The 16,757-nt window shown below is 39.4% G+C and overlaps 3 protein-coding genes across 4 annotated transcripts; 1 reads left to right on the top strand and 2 right to left on the bottom strand.

Moving 5' to 3' along the window:
• Positions 1-79: 79 nt before the first annotated feature.
• Positions 80-5,367, bottom strand: slc25a1b (slc25a1 solute carrier family 25 member 1b). The gene is made up of 9 exons (XM_079551739.1): positions 5,011-5,367; positions 3,306-3,413; positions 2,952-3,051; positions 2,724-2,862; positions 2,547-2,631; positions 1,610-1,714; positions 1,408-1,523; positions 1,259-1,332; positions 80-1,139 (listed from the first exon to the last, which is right to left on the bottom strand). The coding sequence occupies exons 1-9, from the start codon at positions 5,120-5,122 to the stop codon at positions 1,025-1,027; spliced, it is 954 nt and encodes a 317-aa protein (XP_079407865.1). The 5' UTR covers positions 5,123-5,367; the 3' UTR covers positions 80-1,024.
• Positions 5,368-5,829: 462 nt separating this feature from the next.
• LOC306959293 (non-selective voltage-gated ion channel VDAC2) lies at positions 5,830-9,966 on the top strand. 2 transcript variants are annotated; one of them, XM_079551382.1, is made up of 9 exons: positions 5,830-5,958; positions 6,346-6,416; positions 6,753-6,802; positions 7,416-7,568; positions 8,283-8,335; positions 8,406-8,627; positions 8,732-8,882; positions 8,968-9,025; positions 9,103-9,966. In XM_079551382.1, exons 2-9 carry the CDS (start codon positions 6,350-6,352, stop codon positions 9,192-9,194), a joined length of 846 nt encoding a protein of 281 aa, XP_079407508.1. In that variant the 5' UTR covers positions 5,830-5,958; positions 6,346-6,349; the 3' UTR covers positions 9,195-9,966. The 2 variants fall into 2 exon arrangements, with proteins under 2 accessions (XP_079407508.1, XP_079407509.1); XM_079551383.1 differs by lacking the exons at positions 5,830-5,958; positions 6,346-6,416; positions 6,753-6,802 and adding an exon at positions 7,049-7,070.
• Positions 9,967-10,879: 913 nt separating this feature from the next.
• On the bottom strand, positions 10,880-14,313 carry tor4aa (torsin family 4, member Aa). Its single transcript, XM_079551755.1, has 3 exons — positions 14,072-14,313; positions 11,860-12,324; positions 10,880-11,776 (listed from the first exon to the last, which is right to left on the bottom strand). Exons 2-3 carry the CDS (start codon positions 12,322-12,324, stop codon positions 10,931-10,933), a joined length of 1,311 nt encoding a protein of 436 aa, XP_079407881.1. The 5' UTR covers positions 14,072-14,313; the 3' UTR covers positions 10,880-10,930.
• Between the last annotated feature and the right edge of the window lie 2,444 nt (positions 14,314-16,757).

Here is a 16,757-nt window from a genome sequence, read left to right as displayed (position 1 = left end):
TCACATTTCTGATTATGTAGAATGTGCATAGCGATAAAACACACACAGAGAAATGTGGACGAGTTTTTATTGTAAGTAGTGACACCACTATGTTTATTTCTGAACATTCATATTATTTCAAGGCACAAAAGGGAAAATTCCCTTGGTTGATATGGAATATATCTCAATTCAATTACAAGGAAAATTATTTACAAAGACACTTATTTCTTCAAAGGCAGTTCATTGTTAATTCATTTACAAAAATGTAAACAAGAAATTAATCCAACAATATGAAACATAATTAAAAATAAAGCAACAGTTGGCACCAGACCAGAGCCGCCAAAAGTTAAATACAATGTAAAAAGCTTTTGTAAATGCCATCTACAAATGCAAAACATAACATTGAAGACCTCTGAAAATTGCTTGACTCAGTTTAATGAGACTGAAGGCACAGTAAATATATGAGACGATGTACTCATAAGATACTTAAACTTATTAAAAGCAACACAAAACTGTAATTTAACACTTTTCTGAACATTTAGATTTCCAGTCTCAAAATACCAAAACATTTAGGCACTTTATATTTTAGTAGCTTCATTTAAAATATATGCGCACAAAGTGAAACCACTCTACAAAGCAGTGTTTGTTGGAACACACTAATTTATCTCTTTTTGAAAGGCATCACAATATGTTTTTAAGGGTTTTTTCTAAGGCATTTGTTTCTGACACAACTAAAGTCCCTAGATAAAAGAAAACGTGTTCATCTTTTTTTTTCTTAATTTAAAATACCTTTTGATTTGAAAAAAAAACAAAACAAAAAAAAACAGTAAGTGTAATGTTAGAGTGTAATTCCTATTCCTGCACAAATAAATCCAACACTGTTGCTATTTCATTCCTATTTCTCACAGGTCTCCAGTTCGTTTCCCTGAGCCCTCACTTCTTCAAGACCAGCTGATCTGCAAGCTTTTCTTCTGGTTTCAAAACACATCATTCTCCCATTCTTTGCACTCAGACCAGAGGTAGATATTAAAACCTGGAAGTAATTTCAGTCTGTCTTCCAAACTACGTTCAGGACCTTGACCACTTCTTCATAGATAATGAAGACTATGGCCACATCCATGCAGACGCGACCCAGACGAGGAACAGTACCTTTGTAGAAACTGCAACAGAACAGAACACTGAATCAGAATGCAGGGCTGCCTTACATTATTTCACTAAGACAACAAAAAACATACAATTATACCATTATTATTACTATTACTATATACTGCTAACTTACGCCGCCGGGCCTTCATGCTTCATTATCTTTACAGCGCAGTCCATTGTGCTTTTGTATTTGTGAGCTTCAAGACCCTGCAGGACAAAACACAGATTGAAGTTAATCAAAGACAACAGTTTTCATGTACTTTCTCAATGTGTGGTACCGACCTGCATTCTAGTTTTGATGACATCTAGAGGAGTGTTCCCAAAAACGCTAGCAGCACCAGCAACAGCACCAAAAAGTCCAGTTATCAGAGGGTTAATGGCTTTGTTGGGGTTATCGCCTGTGGAGTTGAAAGTAGATGTTCTCAGTTGCTCTTATTTTACTAGTTGGGGGGAATGGCATATTTGGTGTTATTCATACACAGACCTTTATACCAGTTTCTCAGAGAGGTCATGACATAAAAACGGATAGCCTGATTTGAGCCCTGCTTCAGCACAGTGGCGGTTAGTCCTTGATAAGTGCCTTTCAGTCCTTGAAAAGATGTGAGAGTTCAGCCGACAACATAGTAATGATCATAATGCATTGCTGTTTAAAGCTGCGTTATGCAACTTTTTGTGTGGAGAAAAAAAAGTTGATATTTGTGCGCATTTTACCCTGTAGTGACCTAGTGGGTGTATGAGTGGTCCGCATGGCGACTTTACTTTCCGTCACAGTGGTCTCTAGGACGCTCCAGGATCGATTGTTTGGAAGGATTTCACGGTTGACGGACCCTCTCACCAGAAAACCTACTAAACAATTGATCCGGGAGCGTTGTAGGGACCACCGTGATCAAAAGTAAAGGCGCCACACTGACCACTCATACAGTCGCTGGGTCACTACAAGGTCAAATACACACAAATATCAACTTTTTTTTTTTAGAATAAAAAGTTGCATAATGCAGCTTTAAGGTACTACACAAATTCAGGCATTAGTTATTCACCCTATACAGACTATAGATTTTTTTATTATTACTATTATTCTTATTCTTTAGTGAAATATTGTCAACTATGCAAGGGGTAAAATCTTATTCAAACATTGCTTATTTTTTTAAATGTTTATATGAATAATAAATAAAAAGGGGGAAAAAAGGAAAAAGAATAAACAATCAATTTAATCCCCTCCAGCAGCTGTTTACAACTGAGAAAAAAACAATTAAACTTTGGTCACACAGAGTGTTGTAAACAGCTCTATAAATCAACATTCATTAATATATATAACAATAATTACAACAATCCTCATGATCTATTTTGACGTTAAAGTCTCCCTGCACTATTGTCTAGAGCCACATATAACATACAGTACACAGTATAATCTATTATTGTACCTTGAGTTCTGACAATTTCTCTGACTCCATGAAAAAAACCTCGGTACTTTGGATTTGCCGAAGTCTGGTCGTGGATGAATTTCACCTATCAAAACAATAAAAGCCGGTTAAATAGCAATAGCAACTTAGCAAGTGGTGAAAATGCTGTTATTGTTGTTTGAATGTGATGATATTTACCTTTACTGTCTCCATAGGACACACCACAAACACAGCCTCTGCAACTCCAGCACCAAGGCCACACAAGAATCCTCGCTTGCTGTCCAGTTTACCGCTCTCATCACGCATCTTATTACTGAGAAACTCAAACACGCCAAATCTAAAGCAAAACACAGAAAACGTTTTATTATTTTATTTTACAAGTAAACATGAGTCAAACAGTGTAGTAGACAGGTGATAAAAGTGTACCTGACTGCAGCTTTGGGTATAGATCCATATACAAGAGAACTTAGACCTCTGTAAAGACCTCGAACACCATGATGGTTGACAGTCTGCTTAACGCAGTCAACTGTAAAAGACAAAGAATGCAAGATTTTGATGCAAAAACATAGTTCAACAAGTAGTACCACAGTCATCCTCTAACCAGCAGTGTCAATAGAAAGAGCAGATGCTGAACTCCAAAACAGTTTTTTTGTTTTTTTTGATAAAGGAGTGTAGCTAGTGACATGAATGTTGACAAATATTCAAATTTGTTGTGAAAGAAATATACAAGTACATTTGGAATTTAAAGTGATATTGAAAATGTTTTCTATAACAACTCACCAACGCCTTTGTATTTAGGGGGATTGGCTCTTTCATCGAGCTGCAGCTGGGTCTTAACATACTCAGTAGGGAAGGTGATACAGATCTCGATTCCCCCTGCTATCCCACCTGAAAAAACACAGAAACCACAGCCGAACATGATGGAAGGACAATATTATCACTTAATATTAACTTATCAACCTAACCTCCTGAAATAGATTATAAATGTATTTACATTTATTCCCCCTCTACTTTAAACTGTACATGGTGAGACAACAGGACCATTCCACCTTAAAAGGCTGTCACTCTGCTGTTAAACAGCCCACTCAGACTGTGCAGCTGATTGGCTCGGCTTAGTCCCGTATGATTCTGCCTATGATACTCCCTTTGGCCTGGATCCAGCTCATGGGGGTGTGTTTCTTTAAAGCACAAACTGTTCATCTCACTACATTTTAAAGCAAGCTCACAGTGAGGCAAACCTCAAAAACTGCACTTCAAATTTTAAAAAAGCGAACAGGCTTCAGGTCATGCAATACCTTTAAAAATGTCATGCAAAGTCCAACATACATTCACTGTCTGCACTCTTGACGTACAAACCAGACCGGACTGTTCATGCATGAACAGGACATACGTTATACAGGACTACTAGCATGGTCTGGTTTTGACTAAACAGGTGGGTGTAGTGACCATGGCAGTTGTGACACACAAGCATTCCCTACAGGACTGGCACTACACCAAGAAACATAGATTCAACTGGTTTTAAAAACACAGGTTATTTGTTTTTCTGAGGTCAGCCCCATTCATGGGTTACCTTATGTCCTGTAATTGAGGCTGAAATAAAGAACAAAAAAAAGAAAGAAACAATATACAACCAGTTTATCAACAGATAATTCCTGAGTAACCAGAAGCAATCTCCTTAGTGAGAAAGTTGTATGGCTAGACTGATTTTACTACTAAACGTAACTGAGGAACATAACTGTGCATTGCCAAAATCTAATTCTGCATCAGCTAATACTGAACAAATGCATTACTCATAGTTGTTAACTGTGTAACAGTAAATAAATATATACAACAGTAACAGTATCTTTAAATTCTTCACAAGTTCTTCACAAGTTTTGAACACGGTGCCTATACCAGGTCCACTCCAGTGTTACAAACTCCTGTCACATGTAGTAACTATTTTACTACTGCTATTACTGATTACATGTGAGTGTGAAACAGATCTATCTTATAAAGAGGGTGACATGATCTTTGACATCACATCATCTCCATGGACTGGTGTAAGAACTCTGAACCTCCAGGGTCACTGAGTCATGAGAATGAAAGAAAAGCTCTATTGGCCTAATACATATCTGCTGACCTAATGACTATGAACCTTGAAGTTTGAGCGTCTGTCAGTCATTAACCCCGGGATGCGGGTTTTAGGTTCAAAGAGAATGAGAAGTGACTGGAACAGCCTGACAGGGTTCGCCTCATTGACAGTATAATGTCAATGGTTCCGCCTGAGAGACACTTTACATTCTAGCAGCGTGATAAGCTTAACACTGTTTTATCCAATAAGTTCAACTTTACATTTATAAATTAACTAGTAGGACTCTGACAGAGGGGAAACAACGTCAATTCCTTTACTATACGTTTACAAGGATAAACACCGTAAACACAAGTTGTGGAAAAAGTTTTTTAAAAAAACTTTAAAAAGTGTCTAAGATCTGCACAAGTTACTTACCAGCTAGGATGGCTTTACCAGGGTGAGTAAAACTGGCTTTTCCACCAGGAGCAGCAGCTGCCAAGCACTGCGGTCTGTTAAAAGGACTCATAAAACCAGGCTGTCCGGACATGACTGCGATTGACCCTCGAGTTTCAATCACAACACGGACGTGTGTCTAAAGATCTGTGAGCAGACCTGGTGCAGCCTGTGTGCTTCGTGCCTAATGAAGCTGCACAGATTCAAAAGCCAGTCCGTAGTGACCATTGGACTTAGTACTGACCTAAAGTTGATAATAATGAATGTGTACTTATGACAAGTTTCCTCACTGCACACAGCTAGGATAACATCGAGTCAGAGGGCGCTCAGGGAGGGGCTTAAGGGGCACGACCACACTTTCGCTTGTGCGGAGGAAAAACGCCATGCGTGTCATGAAAACCTTAAGGTAGAACCATAGATTTAATAACCATGAACCATGGAGCCATTATTAATATGTCCACGAGGGGAACTGGACGACAGTTTTCGTTGATACTATACATAACCTAACTCCGGTTATAAAGCATGTGTTTTACTTAAATTCTTATAATTTTAAAAAGTAGTTTCCGATATAATAATACTAATACTAATACTAATACTAATACTAATACTAATACTAATACTAATACTAATAATATATTCGTTTACATAATATTACCTACACTGTGTACAAGGTCATTCATTTCGACATTCGAGGCATCGAGAATTAAGCAACTAAATTAATACAATACAAAACAAAAGACCAAATAAATGCAAAATTTGACAATGTACCGCAAATGTTCAAAATACAATAAAGTGACGCTTTCTCTCGACCCTTTCTGGCGCGTGGACCTCACTACCGCGCATGCGCCTCGTGTCTCCTTCATTGTGCCCTAGTCACACTTGGTACGTTCAAAGGGTTGCAGCCTGTTCTTTATAGACATTTTTGAGCGGGTAAGAGGCATCTCGATGTGTTATACGTATCTTCAGTACCTCAATCCCTCGAAGTCCCGTTATATGTATTATCTATATATATAACAGTATCCGATGTTAGCCCTTAAAGCCAGCTAGCTAGCTAGCATGGTATGCGATTTAGCGAAAGACAATGTGCTAGCTTATTATGCAATGATACTTTGATACACGGGATTTAATTCAGGGGGAACAGGAGGGACATTAGAATTTAAATAAAGTGTGCGTTGTTTTGTTTAGCTGATCAGCCAAGTCTCACTGTCACATCCCAACCCCCTTATGGCTTGTTTTTTATGATTAATAAAGAAGCATGAAGTGCAATGTATTTATCTTATTGTTTATGAACTACTCCTGTCTTTTGTTTCATTACAGAACAATGGCTGTCCCCCCTTCTTATACTGACCTGGGCAAAGCTGCCAAGGATATATTCAGCAAGGGATATGGTGAGTGCCTTTTGATTATATATTTCATTCTGCATTAGCTTTTTAACTTCAATAGAGCGCAGGGCTCTGTATACCTTCTGGTATTCCCAGAGCTTTCTGTAATATTAAACCTGTTGAGTTCTTAAAATGTAGAATACTCTGAATAATCATTCACACGAGCGTGGACACAAGTCGACAGTTTATTTGATGGATTTACCAGTAGATGGATTTCTTCCATAGCTATTTTCTAATTTGCTACTACCCTTTTAGTTTAAGTTTTACCTTTACATCACGGACTGTAGTAGTGCTGCATCTTTCCATCGATCGATTGTCTAACCAGTCTCCTCAATCACACAGGGTTTGGCCTCGTAAAGCTGGACCTGAAGACCAAATCTCAAAGTGGTGTGGTGAGGACATCTGCCTCCAATTTCTGTTCAATGCTTTACTTCGTTCACTAGTTTGCTTTCACACATAATAATTTCCAGCCATCTCTACAACATTATTAAATTCAATAATATTAGAATAAAAACATTGCACAATACATGTTTTATGGACTAGAAGGGTATGCTAAGGAAAAACTGTCAACTCTGTTTTGGCCTGCATTTCCCTCAGCACACCGTAACTCCTGTTCTTTCCTATTCCGCTTTTCTGGACGCTTGTTCTCAAATGTAGATGGTAAGATTTACGTCTGAAACTACAGGTGTTTGCTTTTCTCATCGACGCATTCATCCTAATCCCATTATGCATCATTCACTAATTTCATCTATTTCTGTTTATTATCGAATACAGCAGAAGTTCATGCATGTCCATTCGCTCACATTGTGTATAGATCATTGTGCACATTCACATTTGTGTCATCAGATTATGTCGTTCTATTGATTTATATATATATTTTTTCATCTCGTTTCCATCATCCATTTTTCTTAATGTCTTATGTTGCATGAAGATATTTTAATGTGGCATAGAAAGTTATTTTATAATTTTTGGTCAGTTCCTAATGCCTCATGTTGTACCTCTTAGGAGTTCAACACCTCAGGTTCCAGTAACACGGACACAGGGAAGGCAGCAGGAAACCTGGAGACTAAATACAAGATGAAAGAGCTGGGCCTCAGCATCAACCAGAAGTGGAACACCGACAATACTCTGGCCACTGAAGTCACTGTGGAGGACCAGGTACATTAAGGATTAATATGAAACTGTAAATGAACCCTCAGGCCCTCTTTGGTTTTTAGAGGTACGTTTTTGTTGTGACTTTGGTGTTTCTTGTGCTAGCCTGATGATTTGACAAAGATGTGCCATTTGAAATTTATATTGAAGACCCTATACCTGAATCTTTGACAATGTAAGAAGAAAAACTGTAAACTAAAATGTTAGTTTTCGTCCCTAATCATTCCTGACTTTCTTAACACATTTGTAGCATCCCAATTCTTCACAGGGATGAGTTCATGGGCACAACTTGCAGGGTCACTTTGTAGGGTCTCTTTTCCTTTGCTTTTATATGGAAACGATGAGACGTCAACAAAACCATAGAAAGTGTAGCTGTGTTCTTAACACACACCTTTAAATGCACATTGCTTTGTATGCCAGCCTTTCTAGTGTACATGATTAAATATTAATACAAAAAGCTTCACAACACAATATAATGCAATTGTAAGTTTAGCCAATCATTGTTGAGATAGGAGAGTTCATATCCTCCTGTTCACATGAGGGAGATGCAGAGTTTTCAGTGAGGCTGTCAGACAATAGGATGTGCATTGTTGTGTAAAAGAAACATGCGTCCAATACCAATATGTGTAAAGGGCATCTTTTATGTAGGGCTGTAAGAGGGCGAGGACATTTTTTTTAAAAAGAGGGTCTGAGGGATAAACGTGTGTTTTTTGCCTGTAGCTCGCCCAAGGACTCAAGTTGGCATTGGATACTTCTTTTGTACCAAACACTGGGTAAGTGGAAATAAATCCACAACAGAAATCCACAATGGAGGCAATGCTATTATTTTGGTGTTTTTTGCAGGAAGAAAAATGGCAAGTTGAAGACTGGTTACAAGCGTGACTATGTGAACTTGGGCTGTGATGTGGACTTTGAGGGTCCCATCGTCCACGCGGCTGCTGTGCTGGGCTATGAGGGCTGGCTGGCTGGTTACCAAATGGCTTTCGACACAGCCAAGTCTAAACTAACCCAGAACAATTTTGCCCTGGGATATAGAGCTGGGGACTTCCAGCTACACACTAATGTGTAAGCATGTTTGTTTATATGACCAAAACAGTCCTTTCCAGTCACAATGCCATTGTCAGTGATCCACACAGACAGCATATGAGCTAATTATGTCTCTCTCATAGTAATGATGGGACAGAGTTTGGGGGATCCATTTACCAGAAAGTGAACGATGAGCTAGAGACGGCAGTTACTCTGGCTTGGACTGCGGGCAGCAACAACACTCGCTTTGGTATTGCTGCTAAATACAAGCTGGACAAAGATGCATCACTGTCTGTAAGTGCATGTGATCATGTAATTGCCATATGTTTGTCATTGTCTGTTTTGAATATTCTCTCTGACGTACACTTTGTCCCCACAGGCTAAAGTAAACAATGCCAGTTTGATTGGAGTAGGTTACACTCAGAGTCTTAGGCCAGGTACACACTATATCATCTTTTAAACTGCAAATATAAGGATTATGTACAGACTTTCATTATACTCTATCTAATTACAGGTGTTAAAGTAACTCTCTCTGCCCTGATTGATGGGAAGAACTTCAACGCCGGCGGACACAAAGTTGGCATGGGGTTTGAGCTCGAGGCATAAAGTGGAGCGCATTTGTGAAACTTAAAAATCAAAAATCACGCCTCACTTGTCCCAGTCCAATTTTCCTGCAGCCTGTTCTTTTTAACACTTCCTGCTCATACCGTGAGCTGTCCCTAAGCACAGTTCAGAGCATATTTGACAGTAATAATAGTAGTGTCTGCAGGACCTATGTTCTCGTCTTAAAGGCGACAATGTACACTGTATGTACAATGGGGCAATATTTATTTCTTCATAGGTCTTAGAAAAAGAAGTTTGTGTAGCTCAGTAAAGCTTGTGTATTCAGTTGTTCCTCCCTACTTTGAAGCATGTGAGAATGAAAATATGAAGGAAAGTTTTAAGATATGTTGCCGGGTTAAACAGGTGCTGTGTGTCTTTTTTACTTTGTGTTTGGCATTTGTTTAAATGTTCTGTTGCAAGATGTCAGTTTGTCATGGGCTATTGAATGTTTTAATCACTTAAACACATCATTTGGCAACCATAGCTTTACCCCAGCCGGAAAAATCAGTGTTAGGGATACCAAGAGAATACATGACCCATTTTCTACAATACTGTGCTACCCCAGATAGTTTCAGGACTTCATTCTTGCTGTCACTAGTCAAATGTTCCTTTTTTGTGCATATTTATGTTCAGTTTATTTTAAGTGATAATGTTTGAGATGATCATGTGGAGAACACTCCTTTGGTCATATATTCAATGTTAAATTGTCTTTTGGTTTCATATTTCAGAAGAGACATGACTGAGTTAGACACAGTACCTTGCTTTTTCCAGTGTCCACATAATATTTAATGATAATTAAAAAAAATCATGTGTTTTGCCTGGGTTTAATGGTTTTATTTTAAAAAATGTTGAAATTGATATTTGAATCATTAACAGTTAAGATAGATTTATAATATACATTAATAAGGATGATTGAAAGTCCTTCATTTGACAAAGATAAGCTTATGGTTTGGTAAGCAAAAAAAAAAACGTCACAACATTTTCTATAAATATGTATATACACAAGTGCATATGTGTACACATATATTGTCCCGATCAAAAGACAAACTGCAATTCACATTTGGTGTGGTTGGTAGAACTTCCAATATTCAACAAGAAGAAATAGGAGTAAGACAAAAAATAAACATGAGTAAAGCTATTATTGGAAACAAAGACTGTTCAAAAGTCAATCGATAGGACCACACGCCTAAAATCAAACTAACTTTGATTGGCCTGATAGTTTCCAGTGTTACTGGCATAACAAGCAGATCCACCATAATGATCAGGATGTTTTTTCCTTCAGTGGAACAATGGAGCTTCAGATGGGTCAGGGTGTCAAATGGCAGCTGGCTCTGTGCAGATGCTACAGAGAGCATCCCTCCTGACTGAGGGCCTCATCTGTGTGGGAACCACTGGTTCTTGGGCTGCAGTCGGCTCCAGTAACTGAATCCAGATTTGACCTTTCTATTCTATTTCACTGTAATTGTTTTCAATAAAAGCTTTACTATTATTTTTTTGTCTCACCCCTATTTCATTTTGATATATTCATATTCATATTCATATTCATTGGAGTAACCCCCAAACTGGAAGAGTGGCTACTGCAGATCCCAGGAAAAACATCTGACATCTTGCAGGCCAGTTGAGCCTCCCGAGCTTGGAAGACAAGACCCCGGTCGGGGAGGGTGAGTTTTTTGGTTTATATAGATGATTATGTCTTCATTAGCAAAAGAATTTAGGCGTTTGCCCAGAGCATTCACATTTCAGAGTAGATTGACTTTGGCCACCACCTGCTTGCAGCCAGTCTGGGAGTACTCATGTCCACCTGCAGTGGGAAAATATTCAATATCTCCAGCAAGGTGCTCTATGTTGGTGTGATCTGGATAGAAACCTTCTCGAGTAATTTCTTCCAGAAAGCACTCCATCACATGAACTTTTTCTAGGAGGCCCATAGGTAAAATCTCCGCCTCTGCCCACAGCGGATGTAGTTTCTCCAGAATGTTACATAGAATTGGAGAGAGCTCTTTCGTTAGGTGACCATGATCTGAGGCTGTTATAGAGCTACTGGAGTTGTGCAGCATATACTTGGTGATCTGCCCATGACCCAGGTTGCTCAGAAATAGGTAGATTGCATTCAGGTATTCGTTAGACTGTTTGGTAGCCACAAGCTGCCACAGTGCATCCAAGATCTCCTTATGCATGTGCTCAACCTCATCAAAAATGAATAATGGGATCTTCTCCTCTTCCTCAGCTTGCTCTACCATCTCAGAGATGAGAGTACATAGTTTCTGAGCGCACAGGATGGCATCGGCCTCTTGGGGACAGTGGTGCAGGACGTAATGCTGGAGGACCAGAGCATCCCCAATCACTGATCGAAAGTGTCCAGCCAGGAGACGACCCAGGTGGCTTTTACCAACCCCAGTTGGGCCATGCACAGAAAGAACCAGAGGCTTGTTGTGGACATACGTGGACAAGTATTCCTGCAAGTGGGACAGCAGGCTCTCCACTGCCCCTTGCTGCCCGAATACTTCTCTCCGCAGAGTTTTCTCCAAGCCCTCCAAGTCGTATTTGAGAACATGGTCGTCAAGATTTTCAATGGCATTGTACACCTGGAGAATTACAGTAAAGTAAATAGTAATTAATACTAAAGTACTGACAGTATTACAGTATTATATAACAAAAAGATGATTACCTGAAGAAAGACAATGCCACACAGTAGGTAAAGGCAGCCTTTGGCTCGGCTGCGCTCCTGCTTTGGAGGGGCCCTGCGCCCTCCACTCTGAGGAAACATCACTCTTCTCCTCCTTCTCCTCTTTTTCTTCTGAGGAATATGGTTATCTAATGAAGAGTGGCCAGAGAGGTTCAGCGGATCAAATGTAAAGATTTTTGGGCTGGTCCTAACTGGGGCCCCTGTCTGAGTCCCTGCCGCATTAAGGCTGAGGGCCAGGTTCTGTCGCCGCTTCTTCATGGCTTGGTATTTCTGTTTGATGCGTATAACTGCATGTAACGAGGATGAGAAACTAGACAGACTGGAAGCATGTTTGTCTCTGTGTCCATCACTCCTGTCCACTTCTAAGTCACTGTTAGTGTCTCCATTTGTGTCATCTTCAAAGTCTCCTACTTGGGAGGTTGATCCACTGCTGTCATGATCACTCATCTGCAAACAGAAGATCAATCAATCAACGTTTCTTTCTGAGTTTTTACAGCACTTAGCAGACAATACAAAAGTGCTTTACATAAAAGCACAAAAGGAAACACTGAATGACATTTAAAAACACAAACCAAACCAAACAAAATAGAGCAGTTTAAATTAGAGATTCTTTAGTCAGACATTAGTGTCAGGTCAGTGATGACTCGCAGCTCGACTGGAAGCGAGTTCCACAGTTTAGCCGCTGCCACTGCAGAAGCACCGCCTAGGACCACATCCAGCGTCTGAGAGGAGGGGTGCAGGGCTGTGCATGGGCAGTGGCTGCACAGAAGCTCGGACTGATGTGAGGGAGCATGTGAATGAAGAGCCGGGTGCCAGTGGAGGGAGGAGAAGATTGGGGTATGTGGGAGCAGCTAAAGGCAATGTGGTGAGGACTGTGTGATGCCCAAACTGATAAAAGCATGTTTGACTGTTTCCAGGTCACTACGCAATGAAAGGGTTTGACTTTCGCTAAAAGACACAGTTGGAAGTATCTACATTTGACCACAGTGAGAAAAGATTGAATTAGAAATCCACACATAGGAAAAACGCCCATCCTCTCAAACCAGTATTTGTATTGCTGTATACAGTAAGCAAAGATACTGCCCACAGTCGAGAACCATACTTCTCAAATTAAATACCACCTTAAATAATTGCCTTTAAAAATACCACCAGGACTAGACAAGGACCAAATAAAGACTAAAAATGGGCTGAAATTGAGATAAATCTGGACTAAATCGTGACTACACTGTAATCTAAACAAAGAAGAGCTCAAGCTTAAATGCACAACTAAAGCAAACATAATGGAATTAAATTAACATTAAAACTTTGGTGTCTTCGTATTGGGTCATCTCAAGTACCACAATTTGGGAAGCACTGTTCGAGAATGTGTAGAAACTGTGTAAAGAGTGTCCGGGTGAGAGGGTGGTTGCTTAAAGTGTGTGAAATATTTACTCTTCAATGCTTTCCTCCTTCCTGGGCTTTTCCCCCCCAGAAGGAACAATAATTTTACTTGATTAGTCCTTCAAATATGAGTCAGAGCAAAAAGGTTTCTCAACATATATATAGAATAGAAGGTTTGGTACCTGTATAATAAACAAAATGTTTACTACTTTATTTTTATATCCCATCAAATACTGAAATGGCAAAGTTTTCTCAATTCTTTTTCAGATTACTTCAATACTAAGATACAATACTCAGACCAGTACTTTAAAATAAACTTCAAAACTAAACTAAATGTATTTTAAAAGGCACTCTTGGAGTATATATTTTTGGCAAGTCAACCCACCACTGGTTACTATTAGACTCTTCTTCTTTTTTTAACAGTCCCCTTAACAAAAGCAATGTCTACAAAACAATTAGTGACTAAAGTTTGAGGTAAAGGGAAATTTGTATTGGTGTGATCCGGGTTGGGTCCTATTCTAGTGTCCTGTACAGCTGGGTAAGGAAAGTAAGCACACCTGAATGATAGAAATGCAAAAAATGTGCAAGTCAGGCTACTTGTTGCATTCAGCTGCAAGGTTTTACTGCACTATAACATTTCACAACTTAACGACACTTGGTGCGTAAATAATACCTAAAAGTTGAGTTTTTGCCTCCTCACAAAGGGGACACAGACACCAGCTCACACCCAAAAGTACACGCACACAAAGTCTGCTTGCAAACCAAAAAAAAAGAAAAGTGGGACAGAGAAACAAAATGTTCATAAAATGTTTACCTTAGTTGTGTCTTGATTCCTAAGAATAACAAACGTAGCTTTAGTTCATTTTGATGGGTCTCTATAGAAAACAAGAAGGCTACAGTGTACAAAGAGCAACAGTGCAACTCAGGAAGAGCTCTCTTATCCGGCTATCTTGGCTCTCAACTCAGCCATCTAATAGCCCCTCCTCTCTCTTCCTCTTTTCTCTAATTTGCCTACTCAATGTTCAGTTAGATACAGGCTGTGAATGAAACACACTTTTGAAGTAGAACAAAAAAGATAAATGTGATTCAGGCCATAGCCGTGCAGTTAAAGAGCCATCTTTGTTTAAAGGGGATTCAGATGAAATGGCAAAGGTTTTGGCCTTATGTCAAATTGTACAAGAGAATGACATATCTCACTTTATAACACAATCCAAAGAGAAGCATAATAAAGAAGACATGGCTAAATAGCTAATGGGTGTGGCCAAAAGTACACATAATTTAAATAAACTGGAGCTGTTTCAAATAAACGCTACTCTATTGTTGGATGAAGTCACAAAAGAGAATGGCTTTTGCACTGGACAGTATAAATAATGACTACAGTGTAGCGCTTTCAGAAACTTGGTAACAGGTCACAGGCTTGTAAAGCCCCCACACCCTCCAGCTGCAGCAGTGGACCTGTTCCGCAACCTGTTTTACAGACTGAAGTACTGCAGTCGACTCAAGGGACCCGTCATCCGCAAAATGCCGGTCAAGCCAGCCGCAACGCTGTTTGTTATGCGCAACTTTTACCGCTAATACGGTAGGCCAGTGCACTGATGCTTAGTGACACTGTGTTGTACTTCCTCTTAAAGGAACAGGCCACCGTTTTTCTATGCTGAGATACCGGTATGTTCTTACCTGAGCTTAGACGAGTTGATGTGTAACTGTCTGGTCTTTGTGCGTGCGCTCAGTCACGCAAAAAGACCAAAGATGTTGTTAGCATTGAGCCTCTCCTCTTCTCTATGGGGCCAAACGGGGGAGTTACAAGTGACCAAGCTCTTCCACATTTTCCCTATTTAAAGGGACTATACAGAGTTTAAAAATATTAAAATTAAGTATTTTCTTTCCCCTACAGTTTCCAGCCATGTCCTAATGTGTAGAATGAGCTCAGACCTGTTCACCACAACTGTCACAAAAATCCTGCACTGTCACTCAAAAAGTTGTTACTTCGGGTCTGAAGTGAAGTCATGCACGAGCTTGATATAGAACCTGCAGTTACACATAAGACCTGAGGTGGCAGTGGTGAGCACAACATGGCCAACTTGCATCTAGCCCCTTTAAACACAGTTATGTGAGTAAATACACAATCCAAGTATAGTTACACAAAATTACATGTCGTTAACATGTTGATTTTCTAAGCGGATGAAAGGGGAACTATATTGTGAGGCGTAATAACACCTTTGGAGCACTTCCACATGCACGGACGTCGAAGTGCTCCTAAGGTGTTATTTTCCTTTTTTTGCTGGGACCCCAAAAATTAACACATAAACAACTCGGGACCCCATTGTTATTGTCTCTTAGGGCGAAAAACATTTTAAAATCAGCTTAATAGGTATTTAAACTGTTTATTTTGAATAATTTAATGGATTTCATAAATTATAGGCAGTTACACCCACCCCCACCCAAGGCCTCGGAAGTAACCAACATCTGTCAGAACGTCACTTGATAAACTCATTTGTTAAAGAAGACTTGAACTGATAAAAAACACTGACTTAATCAATTCACAAATATTTTTTATCAAAATAACTGCAAGTGTCAGTTTTTAGGTCAGACGTACTTCACATTTATCAAATTCACATTCCCTATGAAATCATTTTTGTTACTTCCACTGTTCATAGATGTCCCAGACACCTCAAGATGAAACTCTCGGCAAACGGTAAGATGGATGGGTGATCAAGTCTTAGCAGGTGCGGCTGTTGCTTTTGGGCTTTGCACAGTTTTTTTTATGGCAGGAGATTCAGGGAATGACGGATTGCAACGATTGGTATGAGTTATGATTGGACAATGAATGTTTTGGGACAGGGTTTTATGAAAGGTCAGATTTTTATTTAATGATTTGCAAACCAATGGAAAAAAATGATTTAGATTTTAAGTTTAAGAGGTAGAAGGTTTTTCCTCCCCTCTTATTAATATGTATAGACAGAGATATAAAGATAAAATGTTAAATAAATAGAAAGATTTATAATCTGTCACTCTCAATATGTTACATTACTCTCAACATTTTGTTAAGACTACAACCTCAGGAAAACAATGCTGCTGGACAGAAACTGTGTGTTTAGACCTATCGTGTTTGAAGTTCTGACCCAACCTGACCATGTATGTATACAAAACACCCTGCAGTGACCACAGAGCCTATTTCAAACTAAGAGTTGGCCTACCCCACTGATCCAGGTGCAGCAGTCCGTATACTATCACTGCAGTTTCTTTCAAACAAAGAAAACCCTGTGCAACCTACAAAAATCCAAGAATGAAAACAGACAGTAAAACGGATTTACCTGATCAGAAATTGCACTTTGCTTGCAGGAAAGTTGCAGAGTTAAGCTGCGTGTGCGTGCACTCGAAACGTTACCATGAAAGTTACCTGAATTCTACCCCCGCCTTCACCGTTCAGAACCAGACCAAAATTGGTTCAAGCAAAAAAGATACTAATTAACAATGCAGCGATGGCAAAAAGCCCCATG

The sequence above is a fragment of the Gobius niger genome (genome assembly GCF_951799975.1).
Source record: "Gobius niger genome assembly, chromosome: 2".
Classification (NCBI taxonomy): Eukaryota; Metazoa; Chordata; class Actinopteri; order Gobiiformes; family Gobiidae; genus Gobius; species Gobius niger.
Note: the sequence above shows the minus strand (reverse complement) of the source record. Positions and strands in the feature narration are given on the sequence as shown.

Bases quoted from the DNA above. Each gene is read 5' to 3' on its own strand.
- slc25a1b (XM_079551739.1), bottom strand. From the start codon at position 5,122: ATGTCCGGACAGCCTGGTTTTATGAGTCCTTTTAACAGACCGCAGTGC. The intron at 3,414-5,010 runs GTAAGTAACTTG...GTGTTTTTTCAG, and splicing joins TGGTAAAGCCATCCTAGCTG to GTGGGATAGCAGGGGGAATC. The intron at 1,140-1,258 runs GTAAGTTAGCAG...GTTCTGTTGCAG, and splicing joins AAGCATGAAGGCCCGGCGGC to TTTCTACAAAGGTACTGTTC.
- LOC306959293 (XM_079551382.1), top strand. From the start codon at position 6,350: ATGGCTGTCCCCCCTTCTTATACTGACCTGGGCAAAGCTGCCAAGGAT. The intron at 8,336-8,405 runs GTAAGTGGAAAT...TGTTTTTTGCAG, and splicing joins TCTTTTGTACCAAACACTGG to GAAGAAAAATGGCAAGTTGA. The intron at 8,883-8,967 runs GTAAGTGCATGT...TTGTCCCCACAG, and splicing joins ACAAAGATGCATCACTGTCT to GCTAAAGTAAACAATGCCAG.
- tor4aa (XM_079551755.1), bottom strand. From the start codon at position 12,324: ATGAGTGATCATGACAGCAGTGGATCAACCTCCCAAGTAGGAGACTTT. The intron at 11,777-11,859 runs GTAATCATCTTT...GTAATTCTCCAG, and splicing joins GTGGCATTGTCTTTCTTCAG to GTGTACAATGCCATTGAAAA.